The sequence below is a fragment of the Columba livia genome, chromosome 3 (assembly GCF_036013475.1).
Source record: "Columba livia isolate bColLiv1 breed racing homer chromosome 3, bColLiv1.pat.W.v2, whole genome shotgun sequence".
NCBI lineage: Eukaryota > Metazoa > Chordata > Aves > Columbiformes > Columbidae > Columba > Columba livia.
In genome coordinates, this window is record NC_088604.1 from 120,618,600 (window position 1) to 120,635,652 (window position 17,053).

General features: G+C 45.2%; 1 protein-coding gene across 5 annotated transcripts in view; it reads right to left on the reverse strand.

Moving 5' to 3' along the window:
* The window catches only part of SPTBN1 (spectrin beta, non-erythrocytic 1), a 109,560-nt gene that overhangs the window by 66,832 nt on the left and 25,675 nt on the right, over positions 1 to 17,053 (reverse strand). For all 5 annotated transcript variants that reach the window (XM_065059928.1, XM_065059924.1, XM_065059925.1 and 2 more), the window contains exon 2: positions 12,708 to 12,904. In XM_065059928.1, coding sequence (XP_064916000.1) covers positions 12,708 to 12,855 — 148 coding nt within the window. In that variant the 5' untranslated portion in view covers positions 12,856 to 12,904. The remainder of the gene's footprint in view (positions 1 to 12,707; positions 12,905 to 17,053) is intronic.

The following is a 17,053-nucleotide window of genomic DNA, read 5'->3' on the forward strand; positions in this document are numbered from 1 at the left end:
AGATTACTGCTCGTCTGGGCTGTGCGCTGGAGGGGGAGGGCAGGGAGGGAAAGAGGATGCCTTGCCTCTGACTGGCACCTCAGTACCTGCTGTAACATCAGCACACACAGCAGCAGCACGTTGTATAGTGGTGAACCAGCAGGCAGCTCCTGCAGGTGGGATTAGACACAGGAGGTCAGTTTTCCCTCAGCAACATCAGCTTCTACCCCTCACTTCATAACTGCAATGAAAAGGTCAACTCCACGCTCATATTCTCAGTATACAGCATTTGCCTATTCATTTTTAAAACTGCTGAGAATGTTCACACAAATGTGTTCTCTTTTTCTTTTCCTGCATTTTCAAATTCCTTTCTGATGGAATCAATGTTCTCTTCTCCTCCCACTCTGTCCCCTCATTAAACATTTCAAAATGTTGCCTTTGTTTTGATACTGTTGTTTCACAAGTTTTTAGTCATATAGTAATTTATGTGAGGACAATTTCTGTGGGAGCAGCTCAGTCCAGCCCCAGCTCCTGCTCAACAAAAGGTGGAAATTCAACCAGCCATCACCAACACACCGGGGAACAAACGTGCAAGAAGCCCAACCATGACCACTGCTAATTCAGGGAGAAGTGATGGAAGCCAACACTTCCCAACGAAAGCTGGGCTTTCCAAAAACACGTGGACTGTTGAAAACGCCTGGCACATTGCTGGCAAAGTCATAAATACACTTAAAATATTTATGGCTTTTAACTACACTGGTTTAACTAAAGCAACAACACAGCCCTAGCACAGAGTTGCTTATTATATTGATACAGAAGGGCTTTTACTAGTATATTTCAGCGAAGCCCTTTGTATCAATACAGCCGTATTCACACAAGACTTCTGGTACTACAGCAGACCTCAAGGAGAGCCTAAAAATTTTTGAAAGTTGCCTTTCAATCTTTTCAGCACTGCCTACACTTGTGCCACTAAGACCCACCCAGCCGCCCAAGGCCGACTTTACAAAGCCAGGGAAGAAAGTGATTGTCCCCTGCTTGGGGGACGTGTGTTCCGCAGGTTTGTGCCCCAAAAGTGCATTTGCAGGCGAAAGGGGGGCCTGAGGAAGCACCTGCGGGGTGGCTGCGGCGGGCAGGATGCTGCTCTGCAGACAACAATGCGAGGCCCCCGTTCCTGCTCAACCTTCCTCCCATAATCTTTGTGGCCAGGGGCTCTCCAGGCTGCGGTGGAAGAAGGACAACACAAAAATGCAAAAGGCTCCAAAATTTACAGGGAAAGAGCTCGGTAAACTGAGCTGTTAATATACAAATGCAAACCCAAGGAGCACATTTTACCCAGCACACTGGCTTATTTCCGCCACAAAACTTCTTCCTGCAGCTTTCCACCAACAGCAGCTTTTGCGAGGCCTGACCTATGTTATAATTAAACGAAGCCCTTCCCCGCGAGAGCGGGCAGGCAGCCAGGCCCTACCTGCAGGCGTATCAGCTCGTTTCTGTCCCACCTTCAGCAAACAGGTGTTGCTATGTGAGCTCACAAGGTAAAACTAAAGTCCAAACGACTGACGGGAGAGCTGAAGCATTTTTAACACCGTGAAAGACGTAAATCAGGAGCCAGGAACTTTTCCCCAGCTGAAAGGTTTCCCAGCACCTTTGGCAGGCGACACACTGATGCACGTGGCCATTATTAAAAATATTTAAAAGCAAAATATTACAAAGCAAAACATTAACTACTAAAAATAATCATTTGGCTTCGATTCATATAAAACATGGAGTGGCTTTCCCCACCCTGTCATAAAACATTAATGCCAGATTGTCCCCAATGGGACAAGTGAATCTGCTAAGCTTAGGATTCCCAAGAAATACTGAACAAAAGCTGGAATTTGAGGTTTTTTGCTGTTGAATCCAAATTAGTCAACAAGACCTGGTGACTGCCGCGATGTGGCAATGCATTGAGTCAGTCACAAGATTCTCGCTTTTGCCCTTCTTTATACCTGGTATCTACTCATTTTCTCTGTTTCTCTTTAATTGACTAACCCCTTGACAATACTAATTAGATAATACGTTATGGAGGGGAATTAATGCCATAGATAACTTTTGAGCACTGGTCCAAGAGCAGCTTATCGAATCAACACAGCTTGAAACTGTCCATGGTGTAATTCACCACTGATTACAGCGCTGGAGAAAAATAAGGACAAAATCACATATTACATTTAATGTATCAGGGAGGGAAGGAGTTTGTTGGCTTTTTCCCATCTAAATTTTGTTCTCGCTTTTCTCCCATATCTGCAAAATAATTTTTGCTTGCACTTTTTGAATGGTGCCTCTCCCACAGTACTCAACTGGTAACGATGGCTTGCATTTTTCTATATTTGTTGAGAGTAAATAAAAGCACTAATGATCATCCACTTTGCCATAAGGCAAAGTGTCACTTAGTTGACGTGATTAGAGCTTTGCAAGGCCTCGAGCAGAACAAGAGGTTGACCACATTAATATTATGAATGTACAAGCAACATCTGGAGGCAGGTGCTTCCACCAGAACACAAAAGGTGGTTCTGAAAATTGCTGCTGAAGTGAATGGGCACCTACCACAAAGGAAAAAACCACTGTTCCTAAGGAAAAATTATCATCCAAGTCCCTAATCGTCAATGTTTCTAAGACTGAACAAAACTATCACTTTTCTCACCTAGAAGAAATCCCTTAAGAAAAAATCTTAGCATCTTTTCAAAAACAGCACAGACAAAAACCCCTCTAAGAAATTCCTGGCTGAGGATCCAGTTCATAACTTTTGCAGAAAATAACCGGTTAAGAGTGCGGCATTAATATTACCCGCACAGCCTCACTAGAATTGGAAGAGCTATAAATTCCCTGCCGACCTCATCCACCCATCAATCTACACTATGTTCCACCAATAAACTCAGCCAACATTGCCTGGTTTTCCTGGGTCAGCAATGAAGACAGCACACACGGCAGACTGGATGGCCAAAACAGGCCCACACTCAACACGGATTCATCACTTAATGTATACGCAAAAACCCAAGAAAGCAACGCACAAAATGTTGCCGGCGTACCATAAAACAAACGCATGAGTTGCACTGCTGCGTTCTGAAAGAAAGATGCGATTTTACAACTCCACACATGACAATTATCTTCCTAATGGGAAGCAGAATGCACACCAGAGCTTTCAATAATTACGAATCTGGTTAATCATCACCCTTGTCTTTCCTCTTTACTCGTATTTGCTCTTGTAAATTTTCCAGTTGGTGACTAACTAGAAAAAAATTACAAGATAAAAAGGATGATTTATTAATCTAAAATGCCACCAAAAAAAATCACATAACATTTGCTCTTCTCCTGAAAGAGGATAAAGTTCTTACACATCCCCTCAGCACCCCAGCTAAGAACTGAAAACTCACAATTCACCTTTGTCTGTCTTGACTTCTCTGCTGACACCTCCATCTACACAGCAAAACCAGAACCTCTCCTATATACGCAGAGTAAGGAAAGATGGGGTTGGTTGCAGATTGTTCTAGAATGTAACAGGAAATAGGGTTTTTTATCATATTTGATAATCTGCATCAAATGAATCCTGAAGAGTTAGCTCTTTTCCCTCTAGTTTATATCTAAGATGCTGGAACACAGACAGAAGCAGCCCACACACTGAGCAGAAATCAGTGTGCCAACTTAATTACCTCTTCTGCAGGTATTAGTGGGAATGGAACCATTTGCCTTATAAACCCACCATTTCCTGCAACACTTCACAACTGTCTCAGAAGAAGGGGAAATAAATACAAACAAGAGATACGCTGTTAAGCAAGAGTTCTATTTCAGACAGTTATTTCAATCTTTCTGTTTAAAGGGGATTTCAGGCCATTGGCAAACACCAAGGTATTTGGTCCTCCAGGTCCCATCCACATGTATTTTCTGGGCTCAGGAGAGCCAACACAATCAAAACATATGGAAAAGGGACTGATTAAAAAGCAAGAGACATGTATTTGTATTGCAGAAGGGTCTGTTCTCCTTTTGCCACGTCCAAGCTGCCCTTCCAGCAACTCTGCACCGAGTCCCAGGCACAAACCAGCTCTGGGCTCCAGGTGAACCTGTAGGTTGTGACGTCTGACACCAAAGCAGCACGAAACCTCTGGGAATCTTCTCACAAATCAGGCCAGAATATCAATTTATTACTGAAACTGGGTCAGTTCCACCTAGTTTCGGGTTTCAGTTTGCACAAGTCCCAGATTAACAGGAAAGTTGACATGACTTTTGTAACAGCGTGTCCTTGCTAACTGCAGCAGCGGACGCCTGCCAGGAGAGCCCGCAGAAAAGGGCTACGGGAGCCACTGCTGGTTGTGCTGGTTTGTACTCCAGTCCTAATGGGCTCTTCTGAACTGCGCCACTTCCCACGCTCCCTGGACTTGGCACAGCATGGAAACTGTCCCCAAAACCCTCTAACGCTCTCAGGTTTTGGTTGTGGCCCATGAAATGCACTTGGTTTGCTCCCCAGCTTGCATGAATAACCCCTAAGAAGTCTATTAAAAATCAAACATGATACACAGGTAACGTACCTAACACACCCCCTTTCTGTGAGATTCTGGCATGAAAACACTTCTGCATCTCCATCCAGAAAATTCTTTTTTTTTTTTTTTTTTTTTTTTTATGGGTTTTAATGTACTTTTTCAGAAGCTGGAACTACATTCATTGCCTCTCCCTCCTCTATCTGAATTGCATCTATGTTTATATGTAGGAAAAAGAAAGCTAAATATTCCCACCCTCTTTTTCTCTCCTTCCTTTTGCACTGCTTTCTCTTTTTCTGCAGTTTGACCACAAGCACAGAACACGCACTGTTGCTCCACCGTAATCACTCAGGCATGAAAATTCCATCTCCTGCTACTCCTGAGCAAAACTGGAAATTGGGTGAGAACAAGACGCAGAACACACTGATCTTTACAAATCTCCATAAGCCAGGGTATTTATTTATATTATTTCCCTTGCTTCACGCAGCTACAACAGAAAGCACATAAACTACAGTGATGTTCACAAATTTTAAACACACTAGATGTAGAAATGTGAGTCGAAAGCCCCATTTTAAAGCCAAAATGAAGGAGACATCTCTCTTATTTTATTCAAGAACCTTCTTTCATTGGAACTCACCCACAAAATGTCCCCACTTGGGAATTGTCTATCTCTGCAAAACAACCTGAGTGATCAATTGACAAGTACTAACTGAAACTTGTGAAGTTATTATTCACTTTAGAATAATAAACGTAATAATATATTATACACTTATGTGTACAAACCCTGTCCATGTCTGACACCCATCCACCCTCAAGGCTTCACAATATTTAAAGGAAGCAAAACTTCAAAAAAATAATTATACAACAGGCACATACAAAGTGGTTGGCAAAAAAAACAGTAGTGTTAGCACGGCTCACTTGGAGAGTCCCAAACGGCCAGGAATAATGCTACAAACCGGAACAGTGCAACGTGGAAGTGAATTTTCTTCACCCTCTCTACCTGTCTGCTCCTCAGCCCAGTTCCAAGGCAATTCATCTCCAGGCACTCGGGGTTTCTCTCTCCAGGATATTACCTCAAGATAAGAATCAAAGCTCTGATCCCAGAGAATGATTTCATCACTAATCTCTCCCCATTAGAAGAGCTCCAAGGCTAACAGAAATTAGTAAACATTTTTTAATCCTGTATTGAATTTCGCTTTGCAGTATGCTCTGCTAGACATTATTTATACTTCAGGGAGTGCTTTCATGCAGTATCCAAGCAACAAACAGAAGGAAAAATGCAAGGCACATTGCAGATTTGGCTGAATAAATGAAATAAACAGAGTAACATCGCTAGTTAGATGCTGAAGACATGAGACGAGAACATTCTCTTCTGCATACGCATTTTTTGTGGAAAGACTTCTTTTAAATTACAGGCTCCTGAATAGGCTTTGAAATGCATCCACGGCCAAGCTTACCCCTGATAACAGCCATAATTTAAAAAAATAATATCGCTACTATTGAGATGTAGTTTCTATAAATTAGAAACCCTTTCCATTATGACAACTCAGCAAAATATCTAAAAATAATCTCATCGTTTCAATGAAGGGTCCCGTGGTTTCTCTGAATTAAATATCCCCAAAATATTGATTCCAACAGCAAAGAACATTATAGTGTTTTCCGGTTTCCCGTGATGGGCCATGTTCCAGCTGGTGTAAGTCAGCACGGTCTCACAGAAGCCAAGGGAGATGCCAGTTTATACCAGTGACAATCTGGCTGGTAGGTCTCCTCCTAAACCACCAACTGCAGTGTGATTTTACCCCAGCTCCACTACTGCTCCTGGCTTAGCTCTCACTAACTGCACGGAGGGTTTAGCTCCCAGTCTTTTTCTTTTCCTTGAGCAGCTGGTGCAGCCAGAGCGCTTCACTCCCCTTCACGAATCCTGCCCTGCCTCTCCCTGTCCCTGCTTCAGCTGATGCACAATGCGGCATCTCGCTCATCTCGGCGCTGCTGCCAGCCAAAAGCACGTCCCCTGGTGCTTGCAGCCGTTCCCGGTGCCATGGTGATGAGCGCATGACGAAAACTAAAACAGACAGGAGAGAGCTGTGCTGGGCCAGCCTGGGAGTTAAGGCACAGTCCTCACCTCAAAGCAGCACAAGGAAGGAAGCGCACTATGGAAGTCAGTGCAGTGCCACTGTGTCTAATACCTGGTATGATAAAGCAGATTTATTTACCTGCTTTCAGGATTACTCTCATGGTATTTCATCAGTAATAGCCTAAAAGCAGATATGCGCAGGCACACGCCCACACAGAGTCAGCACATGTATATTAGTTTCCCATCTTCTTCCCCTAGGTACAGATGGTTTTTTATATTTAATCACTTAACTACAGTACAGAATTCTCTCGTACCTTATTTTGCTAAATTACTGCCTTGCATTCCAAGCATAGAGTCAGCCCTTTGTGCCCAAGGACTGGTGTGGGCTTGGAGTTCTCCACAAGAAACAACGAGCAGCAGATATGGAACCTGTATTCCAGTCCAGGAGCTTAATGCACAGGAATTCCAAGATCTAAAGGTGGATCAATACAGGCCCATTTGCTGGCAGGACACTGGGCGCTCCTGTGTACGGGTCCAACTCAATATTGCTTAGTCTTGAAAGAATTTAATCAGACATAAAATGACTGCAGCTGTCAGACTTTCCAGAGCGGGGCTGCCAGCAACTGCTCCTATTTTGCTCCCTTCCCAAAGAAGCAAAAAACCCATTTTTCCATCTCCGCTTGTCCTGCCCAAGCAATCTGTGCCAGATTACAGTCATTCACCAGGACGCAATCACTCTCCTGCATCACTGTTACCAAGTAATCACAGCTACTACCCATGAAGAACACAAGCATGCACGATTCCAGAAAACCCCTCAGTTCCCTTCCGTGGTGCTTTTTTCAGCAGCTCGGTTCTGTACTCGGGAAGCTACATGGGACCACGGATCTGGGATCTGATCAGACTGCAGAGAATCCCACTTACACCTCCACACAGTTTGCACTGTTTGATTCTAAAGAGGGGGAGAGAGAGCACGCAAACCCCCAAACTACGCATAATTGACACCAAAAATCACATTACAATAGGAATGAGATACAAATTACCTCTGTACCAAATTATGTTTTTGATGGGACATCACTGAATGCAAGTTGTTCAGGTTTACTTGAAAGTTATTGTATGTACCGTAGACATACAGTGATACTTCGTTTTGGGTCAGTCTACTGATAGCCTTTACAAACAAAAAACTAAGAACAAAATATTTTTTATTGCCTGGTTTTTGCTATTTGCTTTAGAAACAGTTTTCCACCAGCAACTTCAAAAGCTAACACATTAATCGGCAGTGACAGATGGGCCAAGATTTTCTTGTTTTCTGATCAGTGTTCATCAGCAGTGACAGCCAGCACGCAGGTGACACACGTGGGGACAGCAGCTTCCCCACTGCCACACTTTCTCCCTTAGCGGAGTGGCTACATGACACACAACACATCAAATTATACTTCTCATTTAAAACCATCCTCCTACAGACTCTGGTGAGGTATTGCAGCTTACAAACTACAGTGGAGAAATTGTTCCAGAGTGAAATTCAGAGGGAAAGCATTGGGTGAGGTCAATATTTGGAAAAGCTTTCGCTGCAATAATTCCATCAGCTCTTATCTGAGCAAAATAGGATTTTTCAAAATAAGCCCTTTCACGCTTACCTAAGTCTGCATTAGGCCCTTGGCTGCTAAACAAAACACGGACTAATAAACAGCACTGCCATGCCAGTGCTGAGAAGATGCATCCGCAGTTTAACCGCTGTAAGGTTTTTATTTCTATTTAGTGTCAAGTGAATCATTCACATGCCCTTCAAACTTGATTTACAAGCACCAATATACTGCTGAGTTCTCTTTCCTTAACCACTTGCTGTTATTAAAATTAGTGCACTGATTTTCAAGTCCCAGATAGCTCAGGTACCGGATATTAATGAAATGCACTGCAGATTATTCTCAGTACGATCTTTCAAAGCCGACAATGAACCGAAGATTTATTCTCTTAACCTTTAAATCATTGTATTTTATCCTTTTTTATTGACTTGAGACCTGACACTTGCAGTCTGACTGTGCAGATTTTTTCTACCTTTAGTGTCTACTCAGAGGAAAACAGTTGCAACTTTGCTATGAGATAAATGTTAGAGAGCAGGGACAAACAGGTGTGTGATACCTGAAGAGTACAACAGGCAGGATCTTTCTTTTTGCTTTTTTGGGGGGTTGTTCTGCTGACTTTTTGCACTGGAGCTCTGGCAGGAATGCCTTAAATCAAGGTTCAAAGGGCTAATTAGCCCCAGCACTTTCCCATTGCAAGTTTTCTCCATCTTTTCTAAAATGAAATACTTTTCAACAGCATAAACTCAGTAACAATTTCAATGATTTGTCCCTTTTGCTTCTGGGAGAATTTAAGTTACAGGCGTGAATTCCAAGCCTGTTTTCGCTTTGTGACAACTAAGGAAAGCTGCATGACAGTGCAGTCTCCTCACCTGTATTCCCCGTGAGCTCCGTGCAACACGACCAAGTGTCCTGACCTGTGCACGGTCCCTCAGGCGGAGCTGAGACAGGAATGCACAGCTTCACCTGCCCGCGCCGACAAGATACGCCTCTGTTATTTCATAAACTGTGAAACTGTTTCCATTCGTGGGCCAGGCAGCTGAGTCACAGACCTGCTGGTCACTCAGGTGAACGCAGAGGACAAAAGGGCAAAATACAAATGAGCAGAAAAGCGAGTAACTTTAGCCAAGCATTTTTTAATATTGAATTAGCTAACTGAAGAAACGGAAAGTTTTGGAGGTGACAATTCTCGTACCACCTGAAAACAGCGTCCGAGATGGCGAGCGTGGTACATCTGAATGCCACAGTCCCAGAGCGAGCGGGAAAAATTCTGCTGAACAACTGAACTATCTCCTAAGGCTTTTATAAGAACTCTGTGCACCAAGGCGCTGCACAGCAAATCTTGTTAGCTAATGGTCCTGGAGAGACGAAATCCAACACTTGAGGATTTGTGAACGAAGGATTTCACACAAACATGATCTCTTTTCGGCTTCTACAGAGCAGGTAGAATTACCTGATCTTCCAGCAAGACCTTCTGAAGAACCACAGAGAACAAGGACAGGTGAAAGCTGATTTCCTACAGCGGGATATCTTACTCTATGAAGTAGGGATCGGTTACCTGCTTCTCATATCAGTTCCAGAGCGAGTTAGTTCAACACGAACGGCAACCAATCTGGTTGCATATCCCTTCAAATCTGAATCCTGATTGAAAGCTGAGTTCTCAGATGATTTGTTTAAAATTGAACCACTCCTTCGCATTCTGTTTTTCAGGGTATACAGACCACTTTAATAATACCTGTTATCAGCTGCTGTGCTGTCAGTAGCGTTTTTCCAACATTATTATATCGTTCCTGCTTTAACTGAGCTTTTCTCCAACACGCTGTCTGTTCTGATCACAGATTGTTCTGCCCATCATCTGCTGCTTTGCTGTTTAAATATTTCAATACCCTGACGGAACATGGGGCCATTATGGTTCTTTCTAGAACAGAGTATCAGACTCTGGCCACCGAACTCTCTTCTTGCCTGCTCACTCTCTGCCTTTCTTTACCTTAAAGGAAGTTTCGTTTAAATTACAGTACACTACAATGGATACAAGATGGAAGCTTCACAGAAGAGGCATTTCACAACTTGTTGAAGAACGTGGACAGAGGATGTTTTCACTAACAGAAAGATTCACACTGAGCCATGAGTCACTACGGCTGTTCTACTTCTGAACGCAACACTTTGCATCTTATAGATGGGGAATAAAGAACCAGTGCCTGTTTGTTTTGAAACCTTTCATACTAGGACAAGAAGATAATGACAGAAGTGCATTTCATAAACTGCAAGATGTTGATAGTATTTTGATTTGTCTTGTCACTTTAATAAAAGGCAGACATACTAAAGAGCTGGACATCCAGGCTTTAGACACAACTGATCTAGGACCTCTGGGAAGAAAAATGCTGTTGTCAGAAGACGGCCAGTCTTGCAGATACAGGAAGATGCTCGTGCCCACAAAGCGCCAGTGCCCATCCACATCAGGCTGGAGTGTTACTCAGTAAACTCTGAGTGTTACTCAGTAGTGCAACTACTTCTGCTCAGAGAGCGGTGAAATTCACCCAGGAGAAAGTGCCAGTGCAACAGACAGTCAAACTGATGGGATTTAGAGCCCAGAAGAGCCTCCTGATGTCACCCGGTGTGGCTTTGTGTGCACTACCAGCCAGAGGCTTCCACACGATTATTGTGTCCGGCCCTGTGACAGCAGCTGAACTAGAACACACCTTTCCAGAAAGAGCCTGTCTCAGTTTAAAGAGCACAACTGACAGAGGTTATTGCTGCTGCAGGCTGCAGCTCTTAAAAACCTGCAAGGGCCTTTTTGGGGACACGCACGGGAAGATTACCCACCAGACAGCATACCCAGAAACATGCATTGAACGGTGCCAGGAGTACCATGGCTCAGCCTTTAACTAGAACCTTTCATTTGCAATAGAAACCTCTCTTCGTTCCTCTCTCTCTGCAGCATGATTAGGCTTTCAAGCAGTGCTGCAGCAGTGCAGTACGCTAAGCCGGGTTTTGGCAGCACACAGCATTCTCAACACTAACAGCAGAGAATTACAGGTATGAAATGTATCAAATTAAAATAACAATCAGTAATCCTTATTAAGAAAATATATAAATACATTATACTCTGGGAAAATGTTTAAACACAGCTCTGAACCGAATCTTGAGCAAAATTATTTGCTTTGACATTGGTATATGTTTTAGGTTATCTAAATAATTCAAGTACTTTCCTTATGTTACTTCTCCTTGAAATAAGAGTTTCATGTTTATTATTCATTACTCAGGTGGGGAGCTCTGCTTGCCATAAAAGTAACCGGACCAGCCAATTGCAGCAAAGGCTGGATCCGGGACCCACATGCAGCTAATGAGCTTTGTGCTAGAAGCACTTCCCACCCAGGGCACGCAATATAACCTACGACCACTGACATGGCAGAAATACAGTTTCTTCCTCAAACAAGATCAAACTATATATCAAAATATTAAAAAAAGGTTAAGATCCTTCTCATCTTGTGCTGGTTTATACCAACCTACCACCACAGGCATTGCCTGTGACCCCACCTCGCACAGCCCCATTCCAGGTCAGGCATTTCAGCTGTAATTTCAAATGCACACTGTAGGAGACCCGCTGTAATTACACGGCTTCTAAATACAGCAAAATTTAGCACACATCCTTTCTGCGAGCAGCTCCATGAAGTCGATACCATCGCCACCCTCGGTAAGGGTTATCCGATCTGCTCTCTGCCCACCTGCGTGAACCACTTTATTTCCCTGCTGCTCGGCCCAAACCTGATCCTGCCCCGTTCCTACAGGTAACGGGGTTCTGCATCTCATCCACCCCCCGGCCGGCAGCGAGAGGGCAAAGGGCGCCCTGCGCTCCCGACTCGCTCTCATTGGAATCACAAATGGAACACATGATACTTTTGCCTCAGCACGCTTAATTTAATAAACCTCCTTCAACACATTACAAAGTGTTGGGTTTAAAACTGTCCTTGTAAGTAAGATTTCACTAGCAGAAAGCCCAGCACATTTTGAGCTGCTTTCCGCGCTCGCGGTACGTCCCATGCTAGCAAGGCATTTTGTCCAGAGGTCAGGAATGTGGACATGCTACGATAAGAGTCAGGAAATCATTTACAGAACGCATAAAAATTGCTTTGCAGGGCAATGCCTCAGAGCTGAGGGGACATGACATAATCTCCTTGCTGCATAAACAAATTTGGTTAATGTACAGCCCTTAATATGCAACAATCAAATGTTTTAAAGACAAAAAAAAAAAAAGAGCAAATCAAATTTCATTTGTCTGCTGATGAGAGTGTAATTCAGGAGAAGACTGAATGTATTGGTAGAAATTTGTAGCTCCAGCATTATTTACTAAATGACAACTGTCTCCGCCTACCAAACTCCTCCATTTTGGAACAAGTGAGGTGTTTCCAACACCTCCAAATGAAGAGATTTTGAAGCAGAATTTTGTTATCCCTCTGCTTTTTTCCAAATCTAGAAATCAACATCATTGCCCAAACACAGAAACCCAATTGAAGCAATACTACCACATACATCCAGCACCAGAACTCTGCTCACGCGATGCGAACTTACCAGCCAGGGCCTTGATGCGGGATCGCTCAAACAGCCGAGCGGAACTGTTTTCATTGTCCCAGTCGTCGACGTCCCAGCGGTTGTTGACATCGCTGTACTGCTGTTGGATCTCGATATTGTCATAATCTGTCGCTACTGTTGTCGTCATCCTGAGTCTTCTTAACCTATTCTCACCATCAGATTCTTCCTAAAAACCTCTGTAAAGCAAAAATACATAATAATCACTTAGAACACGTATATATAAGAAGAAAGTAGTAAAATACAAGCTTGAGACTTCTGGTTTCAAAAAATCAATAACTTTTACTCAAAACGCAGGTACAAGTTCAAGAAAATATGAGATACCAATGAGAAAGCAACTGAACGCTCCAAGCCTCTTTAAAAAATGAACTACTTGACAAAACCAAGATTTCAAGCCAGTAGCTATTCTTACATGCAGAATTGTCATGTTCAAATCCACACAAAGTGGAACATGTATGAATGGGTGCAGTAAAACACTTTCACAATGGTTATTTTCAAAAGCAGCCTGTTGACTTTCTAAATCTGTGAATGTTGGCTAAAGCATATGGAGCCATGGATAGCTCGGCGAATAAAAACCCCAAGTGCAAAAAAGACCTCAACACCTTTACAATACAGTGCAAATTCTGAGGGAAAAAAAAATGCAAATGCTTAAAAAGTCCCATAAGCATTTGACCAGCAGAAGCCTTTTAACACAGATCTGAACAAGCATCTCTTTCTTCACATGCAAATACTGACTTCACATGCAAATACTGACTTTATTTATGAACTAATCAGATCAAAACAACTGATGCATTTGCTTTGAACTCTCCCTAGCAACAAAATGGTAGCCCACCAACGCAACTCTTGACATGAGGTTCTCCTCTTTCAGGCAGTCAAGATACCGGTTTAGTATGCATGCCCCATCTTCTAATCGGAATTTGCATGTACTTATCAGCACTAAATATAAAAGAGCCTAACACCTCCTCCTCTAGGAGAGGAGGGAGGTTGTAAATGGCTGTTAAACCAGGGGCTGTGAAAGCTGCAGGAACAGGCGTGGGCCTGGGGCAGGGACCCAAAGTTCTCCCCGTCATGGGGGCGAAGGGGACCTAGGGACACAGACCCAAAGTTCTCCCCGTCATGGGGGCAAAGGGGACCTGGGGACACAGACCCAAAGTTCTCCCCGTCATGGGGGCGAAGGGGACCTAGGGACACAGACCCAAAGTTCTCCCCGTCATGGGGGAGAAGGGGACCTGGGGGCACAAACCCAAAGTTCTCCCCGTCATGGGGGCGAAGGGGACCTGGGGACACAGACCCAAAGTTCTCCCTGTCATGGGGGTGAAGGGGACCTGGGGGCACAGACCCAAAGTTCTCCCCATCATGGGGGCGAAGGGGACCTGGGGGCACAGACCCAAAGTTCTCCCTGTCATGGGGGCAAAGGGGACCTGGGGGCACAGACCCAAAGTTCTCCCCATGGCGGGGTAATGGAGCGGCCATGTCGCACCCTCCTCAATCCAGCCCCTCTGAAGTCCCTGCTCAGAGAGACCCCAGGTCACACACAATTCACCTTTGTAAAAATATAACAGTTATTTTTAAATGCAGTTTAGGAAAGGGGGCATGACTATGTTTTAATAGACATGGTCATATTACAGGAAGGCTTAGAAGACTATCTGAGGAAAAAAATCTCCATTTTGTGGATCTACCTGTTCGCTTCCTTTTGCTCCCAGCCCTGTGAGCTCTCAGTCCCTGTGCTGTTTAAAATAGCAAAAAATAGGAAAAAAAAATATATAAAAAAAGAAGATGAGGAGTCACAGCCTGGAACTCCTCCATGAATGTTACACTTTTATCTCAGTACACGCTGCGGAGTCGGGCATGGTGCCTCAGGCCTCTCAGCCCCCTCAGCCCGGGCGCCTTGGTCACCTCAGCCCCCTCAGCCCGGGCGCGTCGGTCACCTCAGTCCCCTCAGCCCGGGCGCGTCGGTCACCTCAGTCCCCTCAGCCCGGGCTGAGCCCGAAGCTGGGCAGTTTCCCGTCCCGGGCTCACGGCAGCCGGTGAACGGCTGTTCCCTCCTCCCACAACCGCCCTCCCGAGGTGACCGGGCAGGGCCAGCCCGCCGCTCCCGGCCCTGGCAGCCGGGGACAGGGGACACGGGCGCGGGCTGTTCCCGCCCTGGTGGCGCCACCTGCCGGCCGCGGGAGCGGGGCCAGCGGCCCGGGCAAGGGGGTGGCTGGAAAACGCCCAAATTCCGCCCCAAAAAAGTCCATATCCTGCACATGACATCAATCCAGCTCACAGGGGAAAAAACAACCTATTTGCTGCCGTTGCCCGCGCAGTTAAGAGGCATTCATTTTCCAGATGGTTCTAGGATAAAAGAGGACGGGCTGATTTTCTCCCGTTCGCCGCCGCGGTTGGGAAGGTTCCTTATGTATTTACTTGCAAAATAATCGCTTCGTTTTGCACAGAAATGGGAAACGAGCCGCGCTCGAGGCTGTTGCATAAGCAGCTGTTAGTGAAGCCCGTTTGTGAGCAATTCAACCTTCACAAAAGGTGGGAAGAAATCGCTTTAGTTATGGTGAGCTGCCAACAGACCCAAAGAATATGGAAAAAGCCTTGCTCTGGGAAAGGCTTTTGCAACGTTACCCCGGTGCGCACGCCCAGGCTGACATTTCCCGATGGATTCTGTTGCTATGAACAAAGGATGGAGCAAAGATGGGGAAAGGATTAAGTCCCATTTGAAACATTTCTGCACAGCGTTCAGCAGCTCATCCCCGCCTAGTGTCAAACCCGGACTTTAAAAGCCTCCCAGTGACTCCTGTACGCAGGCAGAAATCAGGGTTAATTCCAATTAAATCCACGGAATACCCACGGTACAAACGAGTGGAATCAGACTGTTCTACAGCAGTTTCCGTTTCAATCCTCTCAGCCTGCTGTATCCACCAGTGCCCCACGAAGACGAGCAGACGCCACTGGAAATGCGGCAGCTCACACTATAAAAGCAGTGACCCTAAAAATGGGATGCGGCCACATGCTAACTCAGAAGTTACAAGATTTCATCTCTTTCTGTATCATCAGTGTTGAGACGTACACATAACTGGATCCAGAAAAAATTCAGCTGTAACTTGGTGCTTTATCACTTCTCTTTCCCTTCCTGAGCATCACACGAGCAAAATCTACCCCGGGTAAAGCTAAACTGAGCATGAAATGGGCCTGTTATCCCACATCCGTGTTCGGATCCTGCAGAGATGCTGCAAATAGAAGCGGCGCCTCTTCCACGGGCCGACACCAAGCTGCCTTTCGTGATGCGGCTCCAAGGGGGAGCAGACACTCTGCACGGATAAAAATAAGTCCCTTGCAGCAAAGCGCTTCTGTGGCGAGGTGAGGATAACACAACTCCATCCTGACTGAAATAGAAGCGGCGCTGCCTTCTTCTGAAGAAAGACCCAGCTACATAATGTGCAACCACCACCCTAAGCCTGTGCTGGAAAACAATTTTACTTGATTTGGGCTGCAGCTCGGGTCCAGCACAGCCCCCTGGTGCCTCCGGAACGGGGATGGAGATACACACAAGCTCCAGGCTTCTTGCTGCAGCTACACCAGCAAACAGAAACACCAACGCCGTCTGCAACTGGCCAGAGAGTAACGGGGTAAAACGGTCCAGAATTCTTCTGGAGCTCCTAATAGAGCCAAGTTCATTACTAATGACCTTGAGTGTAATCGGTCATCCATAAAATTAGCCCTGCACTTGAAAGATGTATGCTGAAAAAACCCTGTGTGCGTAACATACACATACATGTAACACACATTTACACGTTTATTTTAAGCCTGGCACGCTACTTGCACTCTGCTGCTCGATCCCGTAGCTCTATTTGGCCAGAGCTCCCCGGCCCGATGGTTTCAACAAGCACCTGGTGAGCACGGACTTGCTCCCCTGGCGGCGCGGTCAGCACGAAGCAGGAGCCGGCCGCACTGTGCCGGCAGCTTGCGGCAGCGCTCCGCACTCGTGCGCAGAGCGCCCGCTCGCACCCGCGCAGGAGATCACTAGAGAATCTGTAGCGCCAGCAGAAAGCGCGGGGCTCCAGCGGGAACAGCCTTTGTCATTTAAACATCCTGGCCTGGCTTTAAGCTGAAGTATCGGCCTAATAATGGAACCGTGTTTTCTGCGGAGAGCAAAACGTAACGTGAATTTCAGCTGTCAACACCCCGAGCAGTCTTAATTCAGAGGACCCTGCTGTCATTCTCAGAACACAACAGAAACGAGCTCACTGACAACAAATATAACACTCCATTGCCTTCTGCACTTGATACAATACCAGAGGACCTCACGTCTGTCTGAAGAGATCAAACCATTTCAT